General features: G+C 35.8%; 1 protein-coding gene across 1 annotated transcript in view; it reads right to left on the bottom strand.

Moving 5' to 3' along the window:
- Positions 1 to 27,720, bottom strand: part of TMTC2 (transmembrane O-mannosyltransferase targeting cadherins 2) — a 422,846-nt gene that overhangs the window by 131,498 nt on the left and 263,628 nt on the right. Inside the window, exons 5-8 of the mRNA XM_032854661.1 lie at positions 19,771 to 19,856; positions 19,105 to 19,289; positions 17,896 to 17,974; positions 204 to 325 (exon numbers count right to left, since the gene is read on the bottom strand). Of these exons, the coding sequence (XP_032710552.1) occupies positions 204 to 325; positions 17,896 to 17,974; positions 19,105 to 19,289; positions 19,771 to 19,856 (472 nt within the window). The remainder of the gene's footprint in view (positions 1 to 203; positions 326 to 17,895; positions 17,975 to 19,104; positions 19,290 to 19,770; positions 19,857 to 27,720) is intronic.

The following is a 27,720-nucleotide window of genomic DNA, read 5'->3' on the forward strand; positions in this document are numbered from 1 at the left end:
CATTTTATCGATGGCAAACCCTACAGGAACACATTTGTCTACAGGTTCTACACAGAATTCTGACAGTGGTAACCATCTGACAGTGGTTACCTCCTAAGAGTCTAAGTTAACTGACTAAGACCCAGGACCTTAAACTCTATCCAGCTCAGTCTGCATGGAGAAAACCAGCTTCTGAAGGGTGAGGAAGGAAGGTAGTTACTCACTGTTAGAGCCAGCAGTTTCCCATAGGTAAGGTGAGCCGGGATGTGGTCAGTCTTGGATCTCAATGATTCCATATACCAATGCTCTGCTTCAGGGAGTTTGCTTAATCGCATGTACGCTTCACCTGGAAAGAAAGTCATGAACATTAACCTGAGGATATAGCTTTCCAACAGCTGCAATGGAGTCACATCATGTTTCCCTTCCATAAAATGTCAGATGTTGTGGCATGGACTTTCACCCATTATCTCATCTGATTCCCAAAAAGTCATCAGAATTTCCATTTTTCAAATAGGAAAACTTGTGTTTGGAGAGATTAAGTGAAATGGCTAAATTTAAAAATTTAGTAACTAATAAAGCTTTGTTTTTTAACCTAGTAATGCTAGACCACAAGGCTCTTTGTCTTTTTCTTTTTCCTAAAGATAGGTTTGGGGATGCCTGAGTGGCTCAGCTGATTGAGCGTCCAATTCTTGATTTCAGCTCAGGTCATGATCCCAGGGTTGTGAGACTGGGCCCCGCACTGGGCTCTCTGCTCAGCTTGGAGGGGGCAGTCCGCTTGAGGTGCTCTTCCTCTCTCTGCCTCCCCCCCACCCGCCGCCACATGCTCTGGTTCTCTGAAATAAATCTTTTTAAAAAAAGATAAGTTTGTTCTTTCTTATGTACAGTTGTTCTTTTTAATTCACATTTATTCCTTTAGAAACTCAAGTATTTAAGTATTCAAGTATTTTTTATCCTCATTTATTCCTTCAGAAATTCAAGTATTTATAGAATAAATACTAAGTAGAGAGAAGTATGAAGACCTAGACAAAGAGATTAAGGTCCTGCCAAGATTTACAACATTGTTGAGAAAATAAGATTAGTTGGAGGAGTGAGAAATATTTTGTATTAAGCATTGGTGCTAGATTTTTTTCAGAAATCATTTGCAGGTTATATTTTAATAAAATTTCTGAGTATCACTTGGAAAATCCAGTGAATATATGATAATTATTCAGCATGCCCAGTACTATATACAAAGCTAGTCTAAAGACTTTCAGCCATCCGTTATTATTTCCAAGTTATGCAAATGTTACCTGTCAAAGATCATTTCACTAACACAAGCAAGAGAAAAACAAAAACTAAAAAACTGGAAATAAAGCCAAAAGTCTATCAGTTCTCTACTTATTATTACCCTTCTCCCTTATTTGCTTATAGTACAGAAGAATATTTACCTGATGAGAATACTATATTTTAAGTTGATTTGTGTATTTAAGTTAAGCATTATAGTTTTAATAACCACTGCAAATATAGACGGTACCTCAATTTCTAAGAACAAGTAATAGACTGGTAACCTGAATTATTTGCCAAGCAGACCATTTATAGCTTAACTAATCATAATGATGACAGCTTATTCCATTTAGAGGCATAATCAGAGGCTTTTCCTAAATATATTACCCACATTGGCTATACATCTTTGCTTCAAAGGGAGAACTAGCTTCCTTTTATTTAAATCATTTTCTCTTTGTTTTACCACAGTGCTGTCAATACAGATATGTTTGATGTACTGTTGATTTGAGTTTCCTGACCTTTTGAGTGCCCTTTGCTTGGCTCGTTAGTAAAAAATACTGGTGACAAATCTGTAATATGCACGAAATTGTACATACTACTCAAACACATCAATGTATTTCTAGTTCTTGGAACAGTTCTTAAACTCTACTGTCATGAAAATGATAGTTGGAAATGTTTTCCTTTAATCTAAAACTTAAAATATGTTTGCATTTAAGAATTTGATTAGATTAAACAGAGTACTTGTGTGCATGGCAAGAAATACTGAAGCAAAGACCAAAAGAATGGAATACACAATAATGCTCACGGTGGTGGTAGGATTAGTCTTGAATTTTTTTTTTTATTTTCATATTTCTGTAATTTTGTATTACTATTAAAATATCCATAAAAATGAAAACACTGTCAAATAGATTTTTTTCTTTTTTGCCATGTTGAGCTTATGAATGTTTCCCCAAAAAACCAAACAGTATTTTTTTTCCTTTTTTTTAGGAAAAGCAAACCATTTCTTCATACTACAAAAATACTAGGTATGATTTATGTAACAAAGATGCAATAACCCCTAAAGTATTGATAAATTTAAAGCAACTAATCGCAAGTTATACCTAAATATTGATCTCTACAGTGGATTCTAAAGCCAGTAGAAAACACAGACTAAAGTCAGAGTTAGAATTAAAAGATGGGAGGGATTAGAGATTCTGTCTGTAATCAGCCTGAAATGCCCGTTTGGGTCTTCAAGTGCTCACAGGTCAGCTTATAGAAGCTGTACCATCATTACCGTTAACATAACTTCTACTTCTCATTTCTAAAAATTCAGCTAATTTGTAGAATAGGAAAGAGTAGGTATTCTGTACAAAAAAAGGTGAGAGAACCCCAATTCCATAGTGCTTTGAGACTGAAATGTGTATATTTAAGTTGTTGACTGAAGATCATTTCACAAAGTGTTTTATTTTTCCCAAGTCATAAATCTATTATTAAAAGCTACTTTGAGATGAAATACTAACTTGCTAAATAATTAGTGGCTGGCTCATTTTCTTCAGTAATAATCCACATTTGAAAAACTTGTAAGATGGGGAAATATGAAAGGGCTATAAGAAATATAATGTAATAATGCCTCGTGGCAGTATATGAAAAATGTAAATGACAAGCCTACTTAGGTACTACCCATTACCTCTCAGAAACATTTCACGTAATCATTCACTGTATCTCAATAATAACCATGATAATCGTTCACTGAATGTTTATTATGAGTTAGGGTAGCAAGCCATAGGGGGCGCATGCCTGACTTATGAGCACCTACTCCTTTCAATCTCTATCTTAGGGCATGTAGAATGTTCTCTCACTCAGCCCCACGAGGAGCCTTCACACATTACTCCCATTCAACTCCCACTAACTAACTGTTCAGATTTGGTTTGCAAGATGAAATGATTTCCAATCTCTATATTAGTTGCTTTATACACGAATCTCATATTTTATTAGTGAATGTCTTTCCCTGGGTTTTACAGATGAGAACATTCAGAACCTGGGTGGCTGAATAAAACCAAGTCCTAAAGGTTGAAAGTGGTAAAGCTGGAATTCAAACCCAGGACGACCAGACCTCCAAGCACGCTGCTTTAACCTGCTGTAGGGAACAATCACAAACTTGTCAATTTCCTGGCTCAGGGGAAAAGTATACTCTTTCTCGCTCCTGGAAAATTGTTTTCTAGCTTGTGATACATTGCCCATCAAGGTCATTTCACTGTGCCTTGGCCTTATCTACAGAATTAAAGGAATAAGGAAGAACAATAATAATCTATAGATGACCTTTAAAAATACTTCTGCTGCATGTTACTCAACTGTTAAAGAGGAGAATATGGATCCTAGGAGATGCACTTGAATTCTACGGCTAATCTTAACACAAAAGCAGCCTATAAAAGTGGTAATAAAATCAAGATGCAAACCTTAAAATGCAAGAAAAAGATAATGGATGAATTTAAATATGTTTTAAAAGTGGCTCAATAGGGGTGCCTGGGTGGCTTAGTGGGTTAAGTCCTCTGCCTTTGACTCAGGTCATGATCCCAGGGTCCTGGGATTGACCCATCCGGCTTTCTGCTCAGCGGGGAGCCTGCTTCCCCCTCTCTCTCTGCCTGCCTCTCTGCCTACTTGTAATCTCTGTCTGTCAAATAAATAAATAAAATCTTAAAAAAAAAAGTGACTCAATAGAGATGTAGAGAACAAACAATATATTGACAAGAACTAGATACGCACCTACCACTGAAAATGTAGAAGCGTCACATTTCTCACTTCTAATTCGTACTAGGGATTAGAGGACTCATTTTATGGATGAGGAGAAAGGCTCAGGAACTACAAATGAGTTGCTCAAGGACAGTTAATAACCCTATTCTAAAAGTTTGAACGGCTCTAAAGCCCATGTTTTTCTCCAAGGCATCAAGCTGCCTACCATACAAACCTGATTATTTATCAAATACCTACTAATGTCTTAAACATATTTATACTTTATTATCCCTACGCTGTAATTAACATCAGTCTCATTTCACAAATGACGAGATCGTGGCTCACTGAGATTAAGCAACTTGTTCAAGGTTCAAAACTAAACAAATGCCAGATTCAGGATTCAGATCAGGGTTCTCTCTAGCTCCTTCTACTGTACCATTCTGTCCAAATACTATTTTTTTTTTTAAGATTTTATTTGACCTGAGCCGAAGGCAGCGGCTTAACCCACTGAGCCACCCAGGCGCCCCTGTCCAAATACTATTAAAAAAAATAGAGAGGAGATAAAATAACTGCAAAAAGTGTCATCAGTGGATTCAGTTTTAGAAGAGAAGGATATATATGTAATACTTCAAGCTTGATTAAAATATTAAAATCATAAAAATCCTATGAAGAAATGGCCACAAGAAAAGAAAATGTTACATTCAATAAGGAAGGAAGTGAAAAAACTTGATCAGGAATAGAGTGGGGGGAGTGGCCTTAATTTAAGTCATCTTCTCTGGTGCGGTAATTCTTCTTAACTTAGAATAATAGAAAAAAATGTTTATAGCACCCAGGAGAAAAGAAGCAATGATGACTATTTTTCCTTCTCATCCTGAAAAAAAAAAAAAAAAAAAGACATAATAGAGGCACTTTCATAAGAATGAGAAGATTTGCTGTGATGATGTAGTGATCAGGTTCATCACCCAGATTTATTTCCGATTCACTTGCAGACAAAAGGAATTTGGATATCTCCAGGCTGGCTTCAAGCAGATATAAACCAGTTTCAGATGTAGAACAAATAATGTCACTCTTCCCTCCCTAAAAAGCCCTAGGTCTAAACAACGCAGGAAAAAGCTAACTCCTTAAAGGGAAGAATGCTGGATTATTGATGATGTAATAGCCCAGATCTCACTGATTCTCATGTTTCAAGTTACTGGACAGCTCTGGCTTGCAGATAAAGAATAGAGTATGTAATGGGACATACCACCCATACCGGCTAGAGTTACCTTCTGTTTCTCCTGTCCCTGCTCAGTAGTACATTTCTGTGTGAAGACTCAGTTTAGATTCTCTATTTTTTTTTTTCTGGCCATTTTACTGAGATATAATTAACATACAACCCTATCTAAGTTTAAGGTGGAGAGCACAATGGCTTGATTTCGTATGCTATGAAATGATCACCACAATGAGTTCAGTTAACATTCATCATCTGACATACAGTTTTTAAAAAAGAAAAACAACATTTTCTCTTCCTGTGATAAGAACTGTCAGGATCTACTTGCTTAGCAACTTTCAAATATGCCATACAGTGGCATTACTGGTAGCCATCAGGTCGAACATCACGTCCCCAGTACTTATGTATCTTTTACTGGAAGTCTGTACCTTTCAACTGTTTTCATCTCATTCTCCTATCTCCCATTTCCTTATTTTAAAAAAACTAAAAAAAATAAAAATCCCCAACTTTTGTGACCATGTTTACCAAATGTGATCATGCTTTACTCAAAATTTATAGTAATTGAGTAGTTGTAAATGTTTCTTTTTACTCTTCAGTGCTGTCTCTCACACCAATTTAGGGTCACCATCATGGATAATGCGTACGACGGTAAGCATAAAGATAAATGGGATATTATTCATTTCTACCTTCATGGTACTTACAGTCAAGTGACAAGGAAACGTGTTTTTTAAGTTTCCAAAATTTGATGTTTCAGAGCACATCAAACAACACAAAAACTTTCTAGTACTTATACTTCATTTATTTTGTGTTTAAAAAGGTAATTTCAGGGTGCCTGGGTGGCTCAACCAGTTAAGCATCTGCCTTTGGCTCAGGTCTTGATTCAGGGGTTCTGGGATGGAGGCCCGTGTGGGACTCCCTACTCAGCCCACCAAAATACGGTACCAATTTCAATTCCGCAAATATTATATAAGGAGAACAACTTTCCTAAGTCCCCAGGAAAATGAGATTGTGATACATTTTTAAATGTCCATTTGAAAAAAGAAAAAAAGCTATCATTTCAAATTCATATATTTTTCCAAATTTTTTCCACAACGTTTTGGCCATGAATATTTTTTATTTGCAGGTCATGGGGATTTTTTTTTTTTTTATAGTTTTAAGCCATTTTTCAACTATACCTTTCCCTTTTGATATGCAAAAGAAGGTCAAAATGGTTTTTCACGTCAGACTACTTTAACTTTTATTTATGCAAATTTTCTTCCTTTGTAGTTTTGTCACTGCCTTTTACGCATAAAAATTCTTTATCATAGGGACATATATTCTAATTATATAGCTTTATTATTAAAGTTAGCTACTTATTCCATATGAAATACAACTGCCATATCATGTGAGAGAGGTCTAATTTTATTTTTGCAAGCATCATTTAATCAATTGTCCCCAATCAACTCTGTTTCCTCACCAACATTTAATTTTACATTATCTAAAAAAACCTGTAAATTCTAATCATGTATAGTGTGTACAACACTACTCTAATTACTATAGGTTTTTCTGATATTTTAATATTGAGTAGAGCATGTCTCTCCCATTATTTTTTCTCTATCCTTTCTTGGCTCTATTTTCCTGTTAAGTCTACCAAATAAACTTTAGAATCATTTTGTCAAATTTTTGATAAAATTCTTTCTGAAATATTTATTGCTATTAAACTATAATTTATGAATCAACTTAAAAGGGAAATTTTTAGAAAATTGAGTTTCCCTATCCAAGTACTCAGTTCTACAATGTATTCAAGTCCCCTCCCTTTAATTATTATTAATAATAAAATATTATTTTTATAATATTCCTGATCTCAAACCAGACTGGGAGATGTGTCGAGCCAGACACAAAATCCTACGTTTCTTTATCTGTCCTCCAAACTAAGTTCAGAAGCCTCTGGTTCCAAAGAGTCTTGATAAACACCTGAAAAATAATTGATCCAATTATGTACCAACTTAAGATTTAGATGTGTTTTTACCAAGTATGTCATTGAAGAGAAATTTCCAAGTAATTTCTTTTTCTAGAATCTGTGGTCTGACAGAACCGTATGACATCAGGAGCCTATTACATCAAGGGTTTAACTTGCTGTGATTTTAATTCTCACTTTTTACTTCGCTGTGTTGGCATTAACATAGAAACCTTAGGGAGTCTGGCTTTTTTTATTTATATATGTCATAAACTTCCTATAACTACAGGTTGTCAAATTTTGTGAATCTTTTACACTCCCACCCTAGTCCTTTCCTCGGCCTGATCTTATCCTTGTAAAATAAGACAGTAAACAGTTGCCTTAAATACATTAGTTCTGATGGGAAATGCTCAGTAGCTACTGTACAGAGCAGGAAAAGATAAAGAAAGAAATTAAAGTGGTTACAGAAATTAGAGGCTGTTTTGTATTTGACACCAGATTTCAACAATTATCACTTCTTCCACCGGGGTGAAGGGATTAGAAGTAAAATGAAATACGAGTCTAAATTAAGGAGGGTCATGAAAAGGTTCAACATGCTAACGCTTCACCAAGTCCTACTGCATCCAACTTAAGAAACCTGTAAGCCAGAGAGGTTTAGTTATAAGCAAAAAGAAGAAATGCAGGGAAAAAACTGATTACACATCTCATTAAGTAAAAAAACAAAACAAACAAACAAAAAAGTTATCATCAAGAAAGTGTTTAAACCTCAGTGAAAGTTAAAAGGGTTCCTAATTTCTAGTGTTAAGGTTATATACAGGAAACATCTGATATGCCATCAAAAGTTAACTTGGAAAAAAGCCAGGAGCCTGTGTCAATATTTCTCTACATGCAACTGGAGATCCTGGAGTTGCTTAGGCTAATCAATCCCCTTTATATTTTCAGGGAAATAAATCACTAAAAATAATCAACAAATATTGGAGCCAATCCTTTTAAATGCTCAGAATTTTCCAAAATATAGAAAATGAGACTGTGTACGTTTTCATGTGCATGTTGGTGGAGGTGATGATCCCCTCTCCCAAAATAAAATACTGTCTTCCAAAAAACTACACTGGAGTAAGTAAAATGGCTTAATACAATTAAAATAATTAGGGATCAGCAGAAATACAAGGAAGTGCTAAAACAGGTTTTAAAAATCAAAGTTTAGGGGATGCCTGGGTGGCTCAGTGGGATAAGCCTCTGCCTTTGGCTCAGGTCATGATCCCAGAGTGCTGGGATCGAGCCCCACATCGGGCTCTGTGCTCAGCATGGAACCTGCTTCCTCCTCTCTCTCTGCCTGCCTCTCTGCCTACTTGTGATCTCTGTCTGTCAAATAAATAAATAAAATCTTTAAAAATAAATAAATAAATAAAAATAAAAATCAAAGTTTACACCGGAAAATGTTAAAAGAATGAATAAATGTTGTACAAGCCTTTAAAGAATTAATAAAAATAATGGTATTTCAAGAAACAAGACTTGAATATTTACAGGAAGATGTCAGAAGAGTATAATTAAAAGCATTTTCAGATTTACACTTATCTTCTTGGGAATGTATTTCATATGTATTTCTGGATCAAGCAATATGTCTCTACAATACATAATGAATAATTTATTTTATACTATCTTTTTTATATGAATAGTACTTGCTAAGATATGTCAGGTACTTAAAAATTCACCCTATTTGTAATGATTATTTGAAAATAAGATTCTAGAACAGCTCAAAAACTCCATGCCCATAGGTAACATGTTGGCAAAAAAGACTTGCATTCTGGAAGAAAACTTTGTATGCTCTTTTTTAATTCTTTATTCAATTTGAGTATAACAATAGCTTCTATCAGTGTAGATAAAATTAAAACTAAGTAACAGCTCATTTGGGAAGTTAAATGATTGATTTTTATGTAGAAAACAGTCTTTCCCTACCTCTTAGGAAAAACAGATACAAATACATACACAGCAAAGTACATACAATTACTAATGTATTTAATTTCATTTATTTTTAAGTATATTTATTTATTTTAAAAGTAATCTGTACACCCAATGTGGGGCTCCAACTCATGACCCTGAGACCAACAGTCACATGATCTTCCGAAAGAGGCAGCCAGGCACCCCAAGTAATGTTTAATTTTAAACTTTATTTGTATTACTTGACTATTCTAAATACATTCAACTTACAGTTTCCTTGACACTGACTTTCCAAATTGTATCCCTTATAACAAGATTTTCTTCTTACTCAGGATTATACCCATTTCACCTAAATGTTATCAAAACTGGCATCTTTTAAGAATGGCAGATTTTGAAGTCTAGTTAATTTCCCAAGTATAACCTAACATCACCTCAATTTTTTTAAAGAATAAGCCAATACATATTTACTTCTGAGTAAAAGATTCACTTCATGGATATTGCCCAATAAAAGAGTAAAAATATATATATTTTTTTTTTTTCCTCATTCCTACTGAAGCATCAGAAAACATTTTTTTTTTTTTCCCCAAGGAGAAATAGTGAAACTCTGGAAATCAGAGAATAAGGACATAATTAGGCATTAATTTGAGTGTATTCATTTCCTTTTAACTCAACTTAAAAATAAAGTTTTGAAACTTCAATCTTTTCCTTTACCACTAAACTGGCAAAAGTATGAATTAATGTAACAGGTGGGCTCATGTGGTTTTAATAGCAATGAAATATAATCAACTGTCTCATATCATATTTCCAGGAAAGCAAGTGACATCTAGACCAAGCATGATTCTTAGAAACTCTACTATTGGCATGAAAGTGTTCAAACTCCCCATAGGGACCATATATCTTCTGGTCCTGCATTTAATTGAAACTTTAAACAAAATATATTACCTATTTAATGCAGCTGAACTAGATGCTGGCCTCTGTAGTGTACAGAGTAATGCTTTGCAAATTAATGTCTGTAACCATAGCACATAATATAGAATCTGTACCAAGAGTGAATGGTAAAAAGAAGAAAATTAAACCACTGCAGTTTTATAATGTAAAATGAATTTTGAGAAAAAAAATTTTACAGATTCTGAACATAAATTTTATATCTTTATTCTTTTGTGATACACAGCCAAAAGTTCATGATTTCCTTATCTTGTTGGTTCCATATCTTACGAAGTGAACTTCTAAAATCGCCCAGGTTTATATTTCACTTTTCTGGACTCATAAACTACACACCTAACACTGATCTCCTGGTCTTGTCCTTTCTAACAAAGAAAAAAAGCAAAGTGCAATAAAGAGACTTATCTTAAAAACTAGAAGTCTGTAATCTTTTGGGAGGTACATAGATCAAGGCTAATCCAATTATATGGTCATGCTCATATTTGTAGGGCTGACTCACTAATTTTCAAGAGTGCCAGTGGAAGCAATCATAGGAAAATCACCAGAACTCAAAACAGGGGAAGCAGATGGTATAAAAAGCTTAACACTACCGGAGTGTTAATGCTTCCACACTTAAAGGATGTGAAGTTCAAATCTGACACAGTTGAAAACCATTTCTTTCACAGTCAGCATGCTAAATGCCTTGAGCAAGCCACTTAAGAACAGCCAGTCACAGAAGAAAACATTAAGCATATGAACCACCACGTCAAAAATCTATTCTGAATATCTTGATTCTAAATGGATTCTAAAACAAGGTGAGGCACACACACACATGCATTAGAATAATCCAGCAAAAATAAATGATTCAGTTAAAAAAAACTAGACATACAGAAGGCTGAGAGAAAAACAGAATCATTTATAGCCATTCTACCAACTGAATTCAGCATGTAATGTACACTATTTCAAGTGGAGTTAGGGTAAATTTTCAAGGGAGAATTTTTGCATGTTGTTTTCAGGAAGGGCATTTGACATTTTGTGTGTCAGTTCTTACCCAAGAATAAGGAATCTGAAGATCACTAGTAGCCATTTATGACACTTGGCTCTTTTATTTCATAGGTCTTTTTCTTAAAAATACAGTTCTAAAGTTTGAACCAGCTTTTTGATCCAAAAATTGCTCTAATAAATTCACTGTGTTCCCTATTCATTGTTTCTTTCCCCATTCTCTCCGACTGGCTCAATAAAATTTAAGGAAATCTCTCGTAATTAAAGAGCTGGGGTTTTTAAAACAAAACTGAAAATTAAAAAGATTCCTCCCTCCTTACTAGAGAATATGAGGAGAAAACATCTTTTCAATTTCAAATCTATACATGTAAGAGATTTGTTAGTTACAGGCTGAGGGAGAAAAATATATTTTCTATCACTGAGCTGGGATTTCATAAGTAATAGGGATGTGTGTTAAAAAAATGAGAAATTTTCAGGAATAAGAGAATCAAAATGGTAAGATCAAAATAAAGGGGAATAAGGCAATAGACACCAATGGATCATTATCCTGCCATTCCCATGGAAGAAAAGTACAATCTCTCTCTAACATAAAAAGCATGTTACCCATTGTAAACACATTTTTTTTAAAGAAGAGGAAAATATAAATATGTATGCAAATTGTGACAACCAGTGTCACATTAGAAATAAAAAAGAGGATTTTCCAGTTTGTTTGGTTTGGTCCAGACAACATAGCATAGCCTAAAGTTATAGATAAAATATTCTTGAGTTAGAGTAATATAATTTTCCCTCTTATTTATAGGCATTAACATACTAAGGAAAGGTACTGAGGAGCTCCAGCCCAACTGTGAAATCACCTAGAAAGTTTCATGAGAACAGGAACCATATGGGTTATTTCATGTCATACCACTACCACCTCTGTAACCTCCACCTAGCACTTGTGACTTAGAAAACATTTTTTTTGCACACAGAGGTTATTCTGAACATACCAATTATACACTGTAATGGCAAGGCAATAATTCTAGATTCTCTCTTACTCCAGGCAACACATTATGCCCTTTTGTTCTCAAGATATATTACCCAGATGAAATGGCCTAAATTGCTAATATAATTAACCCAACAATTACTTTGCATTGAGAAAGCCACGTAATTTTATTTTAAATAGTAAATAGGCTTAAAAATGACCTTTGGGATTGAAAGGGCTCAAAGTGATAAAAGTAATTTAAAGTTACAGTCTAATTTAGTTTTCCATAATCTCAGGAATATTCAAAAGCAATATTTTCACATATATAATAAAGTAAATAAACAATTATAGAGAAAAAGGAAAAACTGAAGATGGTTAAAAATTATCCTACATTAAAAAAATTTTAATATCCTGCATATTTCATTTTTGTAGGTGTTTTTCTCATTCTTAGTAAAAATGAAGAGGTTTTTAATGTATTTGGACAAAGAATAAGACATGTACATCTATAGATATTTTGCTGATTTTTAAATTGGTAAATAAAAGCTATATTGACATAGAAAATAGTGTGTCAACTTAAGTAATACACAAGGGCTAAATAGAAAAAGCATTTGAATGTGAATCAGGAAACTACCCTTCTGGGGTGCTGGGTTGGCTCAGTCAGTCGGAGCATGCAATTCTTGATCTTGGGGTTGTGAGTGTGAGCTCCATGTTGGATATAGAGATCACGTAAAAAATAAAAAAATCTTATGGGTGCCTATGTGGCTCAGTTGGTTAAGCATCAGCCTTCAGCTCAGGTCATGATCTCAGGATCCTGGGATCAAGCCCCAGGGAGCAGGGAGCCTGCTTTTTCCTCTCCTCCCCACTCATGCTCTCTCTGGCTATCTCTATCTCTCTCTCAAATTAATAAAATCTTTAAAAAGAAAAAAGTTTTTTGTTTTTTTTTTTTTTGAAAAAAGTTTTTAAATCTTTAAAAACTACCTTTTGGTTTCAACGCAAACTATAATCCTAAAAAAATCAGCTCAACTCTTTAGGTATTAATTCCTACTTCATAAAGTAAAAGAGATTATATTAGGAGGACTTTTCAAGATAAGAATCTTCCATCTCTAACATTCTATGATCCTAAAATAAAATATAATTTGAGAAGAGGAAAAACCGAGATTCAATCAAGGGCTACAATGGATGTCAGAAAAAAGAAAAAGTTTTACTAAGTTCAGAGGAAAAAATATGCCTTGACAGGAAAGGAGAAGAAATCTAACCTAAATATGACAATTTTAATTTAAAGGGTGTACTCTATTAATGGAATTAAGTCAACTGGGCATTAGCTGAGTAGGCTGTTTCACTTCAGGTTAGCATAGTTAAGGCTACAAGATGGATTGTGACTGTGGATGCTGAGAGACAAAGGAAAATGAACTTCATGAGAAAAAACCCAAAACTGTAGACAGAACAGAACTAAATGCAATCCTTGTTGAATGTCATCACTAAGACAAAATCTTATTTATAAAGAAATCATACTCTGCTAAATATAAAAAGACCTGACAGAATACAACCAAAGACTTTTGGGGCTTACAGGCCTTCAGAAAAGACAGTGACTAAAATGGACGGTAATATGAAACACCCACCATGTTGGGCATTTGGTCCAAAATGCTGTACTTTTCACTAAGATCGATCCTCAAACTAATGCTTCTATTATGGCCATCTTATAGATAGGGAAGCTTCAGTTAAGTATTTTGCTCAAAGTCACTTAAGTGTCAAAGCCATAATGTGAACCTATATGACTTCATACCATAGCGAATCTTCATTTAACCCTAGCTATTGTCTCAAGAAGAAACTGAGGCCCACAGAAATAAAGACATAACTGGCTAGGAGCAATTTCAACAGTTATTTTGTGATGTGATCTCTTATATCATGTATTCAAATGCCCTGCCAATTACAAAAGCCACCTAGCTGAAAGTTTATTTACTTATAAAATAATACTTAGGATCTCCTTTATGGTTCTATGAAATCAAAGAGAAAAATGAAAATATATTTTAAATAGGTTTTTTTTTTTTAAGTTTACTTAGGCATTGCCACCAAAAAACAAACAAACAAACAAAAAAAAACAAACAAAAAAACAAAAAAACCCACAGGATAAAATATAGAAACATTTAAGTTGGGAAGCAAATTAATCAAACTTGTTATTTTCTGTTAATACACAAATGGGAAAATATACTCATTTGGTTTCAGGATAAGTCGACTACTGGCATGTAGCATACAGAATAGAAGTTTCTCATAAAATGTTCAAAGGATGAGAAAATGCAAAGACCTAGAGAGTTTGGTTTTGTTTTTTAAAAAAGCAACTGCAATGAATTGAGTTATGACACTAAAAAGAACATTCAAATATAGTTTTTTTTTTTCACATACACTCCTTTATTCCTCCTAACCTCCAAATAAACTAGAAAACAGAATGGAAAAAGGAGAATATTTGTATATATAAACACAAGTGCCTGGTTGTTGGAGGGAGGGGGGGTCGGTGGTCATGAAAGTGTCACTGAATGAGCCCTGAGAAAAATGCATACTTACAGGCTGAATCTAGACAGACATTAAAATCCATCACTGATCCCTAAAGGGCACTAATAATATGTAAATGTGTGAATTAGAAGACACATTCAAGGCTGTTGATAAACTTGATAGGATAATCAGCACACGCTGACAGACTAATGAAACTGATGAACTGATAGGGCAGCTTATCTCCTGGGCCATTTTTTCTCTTGTCAAATGGAGGCTAATCAAAATGTATTAGGAGTTAAAGCAAATACTCGGAGGATTTCACCCATTTGATTAGGAGGTGAACTCACTCTGAGAAAATTATAGTTTCGTGAACAATTGAAACTACGAAATCTGCTCAGCTGATAGACCCTCACCTAAAATTAAACAGAAGGCAGCCACCATAATTACGGAAGAAATGTGGAATCTTAAATTATATTGGGATTCTCCCCTTGCAAATTGTTAGAGTGCTTTTCAGAGTCTGGGTGAAATGACCTCTTTCTATAATGAAAAATAAGACAAAAGACTAAGCAGTAACCCCAGGGACACACTTATCGTTGGCTGCCTGTGTGTGCTCAGCATCTGTGTAACCATATGAGAGTCAGATCCCAAGGTACCAGCTGAATTTTCCATCAAATTTATTTGCATAAAATAATTGAATGAATTTTCTGCAATCACTAACTATAGTGAGTACCACACTTCCTATTAACAATAAAGATGCCAGATGCAGTCCGTTGCCAAGGAGCTGAGTCCTTTCCTCATTTAAAGAAAGACATCTTACTTGATAATTCAGGAAAATTGGGAAGAAGGCCCTCCAATGCATTCACCTTAAAAATAAAATCATAAATGAAAACCACTGTGCCTCCTTAGAGAAAGCTAGAGAAAACAATCCTTCTAATATTAATTTTGACATGAGTAACTATCCAGCATTGATACAGAAAAGTTAATTCAACTGACAAATCTATACACTAGGCACAAAGCTTTATGGACACGTATATGGGTGGGTAAATGGGCTGGGTAGATAGATTGATGGTAAAATGCTGGAGAGTGAAAGCTACTGCTTTAATTCTTAAGAGCATGATGGCAAAAGAACACTTAATGAAGCTAGATTTTAACCATTTAGTAATTATACAGACGAGAAAAGAAACCACAACTAAAATTACCCCAGGCCCTCTTCCACATGAGTAAAAAATCCTTCCAATGCTATATGGGCTAACCGGGGCTGGGATTCCTGACACAAGAAATGAAAATATTGACCTTTGCCAAAGTATGTTTTTTGTTTGTTTGTTTTTCTGTTTACGGACCTGTGCCTCATTCTATTTCTAAACTATTTCTGATTTTTTTCTTATTTAGGAAAAAGAGAAAGTGAATATGTTTCCTAGCCATGTATTTTCTAGTTTGGAAAGGTTTGGGATTTTTTTGTGTGTGCTCAAGCCAAACAGCCACTATCAATTTTCTCAAATCACAGAATATAGAATCATCAATTGCTGGGTCATAGGGTAGCTCTATTTTTAACTTTTTGAGGAACCTCCACACTGTTTTCCAAAGTGGCTGCATCAACTTGTATTCCCACCAACAGTGTAGAAGAGGGTTCCCCTTTCTTCACATCCTCTCCAACATTTGTTTTTTCTTGCCTTGTCAATTTCTGCCATTCTACGTAGTGTAAGGTAGTATCTCAATGTGGTTTTGATTTCAATTTCTCTGATGGCTAATGATGACGAATATTTTTTCATGTGTCTGTTAGCCATTTGTTTGTCTTCTTTGGAGAAGTGTCTATTCATGTCTTCTGCCCAAGTTTTGACTTCATTATTTGTTTGTTGGGTGGTGAGTTTGAGAAATCAAAACCCACATTGAGATACCACCTTACACCACTTAGGTGTGGGCGGGGAATGGGTGACCCTGGTGATGGGTAGTAAGGAGGGCACGTATTGCATGTAGCACTGGGTATTACAGGCAAACAATGAATCATGGAACACTACATCAAAAACTAATGATGTACTGTATGGTGACTAACATAACATAATAATTTTTTTTTTTAAAAGTTAGCTTTCAATAAGATATTATTTTAAAAAAGCATCAAATCTGAAAGATTACATAGTCTCATTTATTTTATATGTAGAGAAATAGTAAACAACTTAACCAAGTTTAATGAGAAAAGAAAAATCTGAGTTTGCGATTTGTGCTTTGGAGAAAAATATTTGATTTGAAGACAAAAGCAACGTTTTTTCCTCTCCTTTATGTGCAAATAGCAAAGCTAATCAATAGGCAGGGCATTTTAAACTGTAGGGATTCTTTTCCAAGAGTCATATACTGAATAGGCAGTTTTCTCAGTGGTATCTACTATCAAACAGATATGGTAACAATTTACTATATAAGGCAGTCACAGAGCAATCATAGACGATAGGTAGATTATTTCATTAGAAATTCTAGATCCTGACCTCTTGCACCTAGAAAAATCCATGTCCTAACTTACATACTATCTGACTAATAAGACAACTAAACTAATTATTCAATGTAGAAAAGGAATGATGATAGCAGCACATTTACCTTCTTCACATACAGTTCTTACTCTAAAATAATACTCTGAAAAACCTACTGTGAACCAAAACCTTATCAATGAAAACCATACAAGTTGGTTCAGTTATTCTCATCTTTTAAATCATGACTCTCTATTCTCATCTTCAAAATCATAACTCTCTAAATCATACCATGTATATTTGGGGGAAACTTCTGATTCAGAAAATAACACTATTAAGTATTAACTTGAATTTGATAAACTATTAAGATATAAAACTTTATTCACCATTTTCAATCTCTAGAGTCTAGCTAATACTCAATATCCAAATGGGTTTGTGAGTACCTTGCAACAACTCTGGGATCTGGCCAATTTGTTAAGAATCACCATGTTGATATGTTTTCATTAGCTCTTGTTAGAATACAAGTGCTTTGTTGGGGTGTCTGGCTGACTCAGTCAGTAGAACAAGCTACTCTTGATCTCTGGGACATGAGTTTGAGCCCCACACTGAGGGTAGAATTTACTTTAAAAAAAAAAAAGATAATAATAAGGGGCACCTGGGTGGCTCAGTGAGTTAAAGCCTCTGCCTTCTGCTCAGGTTATGATCTGAGAGTCCTGGAATCAAGCCCTGCATCGGGCTCTCTGCTCAGCAGGGAGCCTGTTTCCTTCTCTCTCTTTCTGCCTGCCTCTCTGCCTACTTGTGATCTCTGTCTGTCAAATAAATAAACAAAATCTTTAAAAAAGAAAAAAAAAAAGAAAGAAAAGAAAAATTGTGCTTTGTGAAAATTTGAATGTATACCACCCAATTGTGAATAAGATTTTCTGTATGTGTGGATGAGGATTAAGGATATGAGTTATTAGAATTCTATTTACAGAAGCATAGATTTTAATTTCTTTTAATTTCTGAAAAATGAGTTAAAGTATTACATTTCACTTACCCATCATGTTGTACAAGCTCTGTGGAGCAAACTGCCTTGGCATTTTCTGAATAGCTTCCTTGTATACATTAAGGGCATCCTAATTCAGGAAACAAAAAGAGACAAAGTACAGGGATATTCACTACAAATGATATAATAACATCCTTCCAAAATCAAAACCTTTCATTGCTATTTCTAAAATGGTTCATTAAAGGAAAATAATTGAGCTGTCTTTTGATGTCATACTACCCCAATTTCATGAATGAAAATATTCATCCCAGTTAGTGAAGAAGACCATATAAAATTTTTGTTGAACAAGCAGTCAAATGTTGCCAAAGCTTATTTATTTAAATATAAATTTTCCAATTCACATAGATGATTCAGCTAAAAAAACAAAAACAAAAACAAAAAAAACCAACTAGTAAAAATCACATTTGGAAGTTACCCAAAATCATCTGAAATCTATAGTTACTTCGAGCCAGACAACCAAATAGGATCTAAACAAAACAGCAACTAATAGTCTTCTGGCTACTGAGATCTACTAAGATTATAAAATGAAATTATTTAAAAAAACAGTACCTTTATCCTTATATTGCAGTCTTAATATATGGTGTAAGAGTATGGGTTTGACAGAGAGAAAGGTAAGGAGGAACAATATTAAATGTTAGAGAAGAAACCCATGCAGGTTTGCTTCTTGTGAGGGAAAGAGTACACACATCTCCCAGCTTCCTCTGTAACATCCCATCTCCATTACTCTTCCTCTCACCCCAATTAAAAAAATAAAATTAATTTTCATTTTATTACTATTGTAAAAATAATTAAAATAAATGGGTAGGATTGGCACCAAATCACTTCCTTAATACCCAAGTGTACAAGCAATGTATTTTTTTTTTAACACCAAACCCTGGAAATGAGATAATAATAATAACTTGTCTTGGGTCATAAAATCAAACAGACTAATAAGCAAATAAGTTTGAGACACAATGCATGTTAACATCCCTTTCTAGAAGAGTCACAAGTGCTCTGAGAAATTCACAGCAAAGAAATCTTAAGTTTTGTTTAGCAGAGGTTCTTTTCCAAATGAATTTCACCATAAAACTATCTGAGTAAAAACTCGTATTAACTTCTGAAGTGATCATAATGTCTCTGCAATGAGATCTCAGGGTGGAAAATATGGAGACTCGGACCAACAACACTGGGGAAGGCAAAAGGCCGGGGTTTGGGCCTGACCTCATAGTGTCCCTGTTCATGATAGAGTTTGCCCAGGTTGTAGAGACAGCTGGTAACTGAGCTCTTATGTGCATGAGGGTCCTTTAGGTTTTCATCAGGGATCTCAGAACACTTGAGGAACGTGCGTCGAGCTTCTTCTGTCTTTCCTTGGTTCATGAGAATGATACCTGTGTTTAAATATGCAGCTGAGGGGGGAAAGAAGGGGAAACATAAATGAGAAGATGATGTACCTTGTGACAACAATAAAGTTATCTTTATTCCAACTTACTTTCTATGGATTAGTTTTGATTTTATGAGAAAATCAAGAAATAAATACTCAGGGTCCAAATATATATGGGACCAACAATGCAGTAAGGACTACAGGTGTCAATGAAAACTATGTGGGTAGGCTTGGCCCTTGAAGAGCTCAAAATATTTTCAGCTTGAACTCTAGATGAATAAAAGTTTCATTATCTTAATATAGTAAAAAATGATAAATGGATATTAAAACTTGATTAAATGGAGAGAGATGTAATTGGTAGAGGCTCATAATCTGATTGGTAAGTGTTCAGAAATAGAAATAGCATGTTTTTTTCTCTCTGAGGCTGTAAGTCACCAAAATAATTTTTGTGGATAAAAAAGCAGAAAAAAAAGAGGTGCTTTCAAAGAACTTGAATTATTACTTACAAGCCAGGGTAGGCCTGCTTCCGATCGCCAATTTGTAATAATGTAATGCTTCTGCAAACCTGCTGTTCTCCTGTAGAAGTAACCCTCTGCATGAGGAAAATAGATATTTGGAGAAAGACTGTATTACTACCCATAAAACCACAAATTTGTATTTTACATTTCAAAAATAAAAATGGTCAAAGGGATTGTAAAAATGCTGACCTGGTACTATAAAAACAAATTCTTAATAGAAGGAAATGATTCCTCAGGAGAGAAAATACTGGAGAGGTATCAGCTACATTTATATTGCATTAGAAAGTATTAAGAAGTATTTTCAAAGAGCGCTTTACCCCCAGTGAACTTTTCCCTTTCCAGCAGTTTTTCTCTCCCACTGGAATGACAAACCACCTGGATTTCTTCTTGGAGCAAGCACAGTTTTTCATCAGTTCATAAAGGAAACTTGTCTAAGGCAGTGATACACACACACGTGCACACACACACATACACATTTAAACATGAGAACATGAGGTGTCTCTCTCACTAACCACATTACTGAGGAAACACCATGACTGCCTGAATGGCAAAAGGTAATCTGGGTCAATAGGATAAAGAGAGTCAGAATTTAATCAGATGCCATAAAGGAACAGAGAAAAAGATTGAAGGTTATCCACATTGTTATCTCCTTAGTTTCTGGATTTAGTCAAGTAAGTCTGAATTGTAGAACACTGGGTAAATCTCACTTCACTGTTGTGAGACACATTTTTGCCTCCTGACCCTCAGACCCCCCCAATGGGCCTCCTGAGGAAGCCCATTAGACAGTGGCCACGGGGATTACCCATCATTCCAGACCCCACCCTTATGACCTAATCAGAATCAATTGTAGTCATATCCATGAAAATTCAGTGTCAGAGAGCAGGACTAAGTTTAGAAAGCTCTCTCAGAGGTTTTTTGGCTTATGCCTATTCTCTTGTAATCAGTGAGTATCTTATAGACATTTGGCACCTCTATCCGGCCTGAGTACTGCTCTTCTCAACCTCAAACTGCAGAGTCCACTTGCCTGCTACTGAGGCCTTTGCAAAATGAGGAGGCTCCTGATAAAAACTATCATTCTGGAGAATATTTTTAAAACACTCACCTTAGTATTTAATGGGCAGCACTGAAAATAGATCGAAGAAAATCATTTCAAAATTAAAGTCTGCCCACTCGTATCATTAGCAAAGATTAACCTAGTACTTCTTTTTTTTTCTTTTTCTTTTTCTTTTTCTTTTCCTTCGCTTTTGGGGGCAGAGGTGGTGGGCAGAGAGAATCTTGAGCAGGCACCATGCCCACCTTGTGAGCCTGATATGGGGCTCGATCCCACAACCCTGAGATCAGGACATGGGCCAAAATCCAGAGTCAGACGCTGAACTGACTAAGCCACCCAGGCACCCAAACCTCACTAACTCTAATAGTTGTTTAAAAGTCACCTGAATAGACCAAACATCACTTATGTAGATACATAAATATACATTTCTATAAAAGGTTTTGAGCAACACTTTTTTTAAAGATTTTATTTATTTATTTTTCAGAGAGAGAGCAAGCACGGGCAGGCAGAGGCAGAGGGAGAAGCAGGCTCCCCACTGAGCAAGGAGTCCGATGTGGGACTCAATCCCAGGACGTTGGGATCATGACCCCAGCCGAAGGCAGCCGCTTAACCGACTGAACCATCTAGGCATCCCTTGAGCAACAATTTGTTCATGAAATTGATATGTTTTATTGCTGAGTATACTTTTTAGCTGCTAGAAACAAAGTTTCCTGCAGTACTCAAGAGTTGATAAAAATGTTCAATTGTCTTTAAAAGTAGGTATATACCTGAAACGACTATAACACTGTATGTCAACTATACTTCAATACTCATAAAAAATTTAATGGAGCAAAGGGATGCAATACTCTTTGTAAAGACCTGAGTCTCTTCTTAAAAAAAAAGGTAAAACTGTTAAAGAGAAAGAAGACTCACATGCATTCCATAAAAGGAATACTTTTCTCCACAATAATTTTATTGATAAAACGCTGGATTTCCGGTTAACTAAGCTCATATGCATTATCTCATTTCAGAAACTTTATCTACCACCTTAATTGCCTTTACTGCTTTCCATTGAGATTCAGATAACAAGGTCCTTCTCCTTTGATACAAGGCTAATGGTACCAGAGGAGAAATACCATCAAGATATTTAATCCTATTTTTTCTACCTCCTTTAGGAATCAAAATCTTTCCACGAGCCCTCTTTTATCTAATATGTTCAATCTCTTTGTCCCTTACAGTTTCCTTTGCCTTAAAAATACAAAAAAATGTTCATGTGCCCCTTAGCACAGAAAGGAAGAAAAACCTCTACAACCTTTACTCTGTCCAATCTCCACCTCTACCATTTCTTCTTCTCCTCACACTCAGATTTCCTTTCAGAATAATCAATAGTATAAATGTCCAGTGACTCAAATCCCATATACGTCCTAAATCCCGTTATGGCTCTAAGTATCAACCCTCCCCAAATCATGGGCTTCTATGAACGGCCCACACAACTACAGCATTTGTGACACTGTAACTCCTCTTCCTTCCTGAAACTCTCTGTCTTCTGCTTCTTGCAGACCAGTTCCCCCTAGTTCTCTTGACCTGGGGCCCTCCTACAGAGACTAAAAAAGCCATCCCTTGAAGAGCATTCATACACTCCTTTACAAGAAGCTAGTGCTTCCGAGGGCTCTGTCTTCTTTTTACTTTGTACACAGTCTCTGTATGACATCACGCATTCGTTTATAGATGGACTGTTCTCAATTGTGAAAGAGTGACTGCTCTCCTGACATCCAGATCTATTTTTGACAGCTTTCTGAGCTGCGTCAAACTCAGGGCTCACTGAAATATCAAAATCAACACATCCAAAAATTGAAAACAGCATCTTCTGCTCAAGAGTAAATAAAAACATAAACAAATGAAATAAATAAAAGAAGGAAAAAAATCTCCTCAGCAATCAGGATTGTCATTCACTGCATTTACTAAAATCGGTAGCCTGGTTATCATTGTTGACATTTCGCTCATACTCACAATTCCATGTTTTATAAAGTCCCCAAAGCCCCCTGATGCTTCTTTCTATAACTCTATTCTGCCTCTCAAGGTTTAGCTTTATGGCTCTGTCAAAGCCCTCTGTATCTTTTATTGTCACCTAAATAACTGCAGCAGCCCACTAATTAGTCTCCACATAATTACATTTCTAAAGGGCAAATATGCTGTTAGGCTAGACAGAATTAACATGAGGGGACGAGCACATATCTCTGACAATGTGCCTAAAGACCATAAACCTTGCAAACTGATGAGTTCAGCCTCATGGACTCCCCAATACAGATGTATTATATTCCTGTCATTTCCCAATTCAAAAAATATATATACAAAGAGAAAATGATAAATGGCATGATCACCGCACCTAGACAATCCTATCCAGCCTGCCTGACTCTTTAGAGGAGCCAAGTCCCATGGAGTGATGCAGCCGGCAAGTGTCCAGGATTATATATCACATGGTTCTTTGAATGTAAGGGCATCACCCCCTCCATTATCGGAATAAAGTTAACAGTGGAATGGTCCAAGTTAGAGGGCTGCCAGGGCTGATTTCTCAGGGCTAGAGATTTTAACTAAGCATCAACTATGCCCTCATGTGCACACTGCAAATATGAACAAGACAGAGATGCACACACCTATGGGCACAATCTATAGGGGAGACAAATACGAAAATAAAAGGTGTGGGAAATTACTCTGCTAGAGGATGGGGGACCAATGCTGACCCAGCTCACGAATGGACAAGTGAAGGTTCACAGAGTCCAAGTGACACTGGCAGAGGCTTGGGATAAGTGACACTTAGCCAACGGGAGAAAGTGTTATCAGCTCCATGTTACACAGGAAGAAAAGAGGTTCAGAAAATTTACCCACTAACTCTAGGTTTTATGACTAATACGAGGCAAAATGAGGACTGGAACACAGTTTCACTGAGAATAAATCCCCTGGTCTTTCTAGAAGGAAAGGAGTAAAGAAAAAATAATTCCATTTGAGGTACATGCATATGAACTTGTTCTCCTTTAACTCTAGGATGCTCCGATTTTGTAAAACGCTAGCTTGCATCAATGCTCTAAAAGAGAATGGAACACGGTTCCGGTAGATCAGGATGAATGTGGGTGGGTAAGTTCTAGCACTCTTAACACCCAAGCTTCTGTGACTGACTTTTGCCACATTTACAGAACCCATTCTTTATTTACTGAAGAGAGGACAGAGGAATAGAACCCCTTAACACTGAAATACTTACGGTAACAATAACAAAAGTTAAACTTACTTGATACAGTGTGTAAAGAACATCGCATAAAATTCACTTATTATTCATCTCTGTTATGAAGAAGGCTATTACTACTAGCCCCATTTTACAGACGATGAGCTTCAGATAAGAAAAGTTCAGCAACATGCCAAAGGTCACACAACTGGTGAGAACTGTGTTATAACAGAAGCCCAACTATCAGATTATAAGAGGCTACACTGTAATAAATCGTTCACACCAAAGGCTTTTCTACAACTTCAAAACGGAGGACAGGGTTTGTTGGCATGCTGGTAATGTCAATAAAATCTTCTGGATTCTATGTATATTAAAAATAAAAGTACACTTCAGAGGCGCCTGGGGGGGTTCAGTGGGTTAAAGTCTCTGCCTTTGGCTCAGGTCATGATCCCAGGGTCCTGGGATGGAGCCCCACATTGGGCTCTCTGCTCAGCGGGGAGCCTGCTTCCTACTCTCCCTCTCTGCCTGCCTCTCTGCCTACTTGTGATCTCTGTCAAATAAATAAATAAAATATTTTAAAATAAATAAATAAAAATACACTTTAATATACCATCAAGTCACAATCTAATGAGAAATCATTTTATTCATATTATATGAAGTTGATTTATAATTAATGAAACTAACTCCATTAATGTAAAGTTGAAGTGACTGTTGAGAAAAAAATGGAAAAAACAAACTTACTGATCTCTGACTAATAAGTGGTGGGGTCACTTTTATATATCTGTATGTGGAGATGGATATATTATACTATTTTTTAATAGAGGAAAATATTTAACTTTTCATATTTCCCCCCCTGTGATTTACCCTTGAGAAACAATGAAAATTAAGCACCCAGTGAAGAAGAATAAAAATTGGGGAAGCAGAGAGAATAAATATTGTTTTAGTCAAAGGAAGAAAGCACATCTGGGTCTATAAAGTATTATTCATTCTAACAGTTAAATTTTAGAACACAATATTAAAAAAAAAAAGTCACACACACATAAAACAACAAAATGCCCTCCCTTATACACTTTCAACTATTTTTAATCTGATTTTGATCACATATTCTAGGAATTACCATTGAGTACATAGAATTTTTTTCCTCTGTGAAAGTTTTGCCCACCTTTATGCCAGTCTCCCCAACAATGCTGTCTTTGACTAAAATGTCATTTTTAAAGAATTACAATAACCTAGACACTTGATAAATGAAAACCAGTCAAATCCATGATAATAGTGGGTTGGACAGAGTTAATGCAAACATTAAATGTAAATAGGCATACAAACCCCTAGCTAATTCTAAATATTGACAGAGACAGACGGGGAACATTTATTTAGCACCGTGTTTCTCATTCAGTGATGACTTTTGTCCTCCCCATCCTGTACCCAAGGGAATATCGGCAATGTCTGGAGACATTTAAGTTGTCATATCTGGGTGAATTCTACTGGCATCTAGTGGGTAGAGGTCAGGGAAGCTGCTAAACATGTAAACGTGTTAGAAGACATAAGACAGCCCTCAAATAAAGAATTTTCTGGCCCCAAATACCAATAGTGTTGAAGTTAAGATACCACATTTTGTATCTCGAATGTAATATAACAACACGTTTCTTCAGACCTTCTCTCTATGTCCCTGCCAATCACATACATGAACTCTGCGAAGAATATAGAAAGTTATTAATCAAGCTATAGGAATTAAATTATGTTACAATAAAAATCTAATTATCATCATTTCTACTTTTTTCATTATAAAAAGGCAAAAGGGACTGGGGCGCCTGGGTGGCTCAGTGGGTTAAGCCTCTGCCTTTGGCTCAGGACATGGTCTCAGGGTTCTGGGATGGAGCCCCGCATCAGGCTCTCAGAGAGCCTGCTACCCCACCTCTCTCTCTCTGCCTGCCTCTTTGCCTACCTGTGATCTCTCTCTCTCTGTCAAATAAATAAATAAAATCTTTAAAAATAAATAAATAAATAAAGGGACAAGGGAGGAACAACATGGCCGAGGAGTAGGAGACCTAAATTTCATCTGGTCCCAGGAATTCAACTAGATAGCTAGCAAACCAATCTGACCACCTACAAACTCAATAGGAGATTGAAGAGAAAAAGAACAACTCTAGGAACAGAAAGCCAACCACTTTTGGGAAGGTAGGATGTGTGCAGAAGTGAATCCGAAGTGATATATGGGAAGATAGCCCGCAGGGGGAGAGGCTGGCTTCCGGCAAGTGGTAGAGTAGCAGAGCACAAAAATTGAACTTTAAGAAGTCTGCTCCACTGGGGGACTTCACTCCTGGCTAAGTAGGTGGTGGAGACCTCGCAGAGACATTGTGGTCTCAGGACCCTCAGAGTCATAGAAAGACCAGGGGTGTCTGACTGCAGCAGAGCCCCCAGCTATCAGAGCAGGGAAGCTGGCTGCAGAGACAGCGCCAAGGAGTGGGCTCTCCGCTTGGGGTTCCCTTAAATCTTGATCCAAGGCACAGGTGGGCCACTGTTTTTTGCGCAGGGCCCCCACAACTGGCAGACTGGGGAGAAACCCTCCTTCTTCATTCAGTGTGGAGCACATTGCAGGAATCTACTGGGTTTGGAGCCTCCAAAAGGGGCCATGCACCAGAGATAGAAATGCTTGGTCACAGGCTGGGTGAGCTCGGAGTACAACCAAAGACCAGGGAAATGGAAGGGATTGATGGCTTTCCTCTGAGGGTCACTGAGGAGTGGGGCCGTGAGCTCTTGGCTCCTACAGAACGGGAGATTGGAAAGCCGCCATCTTCATTCTCCACCAAAGTTGTACATAAAGTGTTCAGGGAAGAAAAAACTAGAGAGAGTAAAACCAAGTGGATTACTTAGCCTGGCCCCTGGAAAGGTCAGTGCAATTCCATCTTCAGCAAAGACATTTGGGAATCACTGTAACAGGCCCCACCCCAGAAGATTAACAAGAACATCCAGCCAGAACCAAGTTCACCAATCAACGAGGACTGTGAACTCTAGAGCTAGGGGAAAGCAACACACAGAATTCATGGTTTTTTTCCCAGGATTCCTTAAGTCTTTCAACATTAATTTTGTTTAAATTTCATTTTTTTCTTAATTCTATTTTTTTTTATTTTTCCTCTTTCCTAGTTTAAACTTTTTAAACTATCTTATCCATACTTTTTAAAAAAATCTTTTTAAAATTTTCATTGTTATATTCTATAACTTCATTGTATTTAACCTTATTTTTTGTATGGATATAGGTTTTTTTAATCTTTAAAATTTGGGGTTGAAGTTTCTTCTAACAGATCAAAATATATGCTAAATCTAGCACATGACTTTGTTCCAGTCTCCAGCCTGATCACAATCTTTCTACTTTTTTTTTCTTTTGTCGACAATTTCTCATTAATTCCTTTTTTAGAATCCTTTTTTTAAATTTTCATCTTTACATTCATATTCCATCCCTTCATCATATTTACCCTTATTTTTGTATATATATAAGTTGTTCTTTTTTAAAAATTTTGGATTGCAGCTTATTCCAACAGACAAAATACACCAAAATCAAGTGTGTGGCTCTATTCTATTCACCAATCTAACATATATACATATATACATACATATATACATATATATATGTATACATATATATATATACATGTATACATATATATATATATACACATATATATACATATATATA

The sequence above is a fragment of the Lontra canadensis genome, unplaced genomic scaffold (assembly GCF_010015895.1).
Source record: "Lontra canadensis isolate GAN:19392208 unplaced genomic scaffold, GSC_riverotter_1.0 scaffold9, whole genome shotgun sequence".
Lineage (NCBI taxonomy): Eukaryota > Metazoa > Chordata > Mammalia > Carnivora > Mustelidae > Lontra > Lontra canadensis.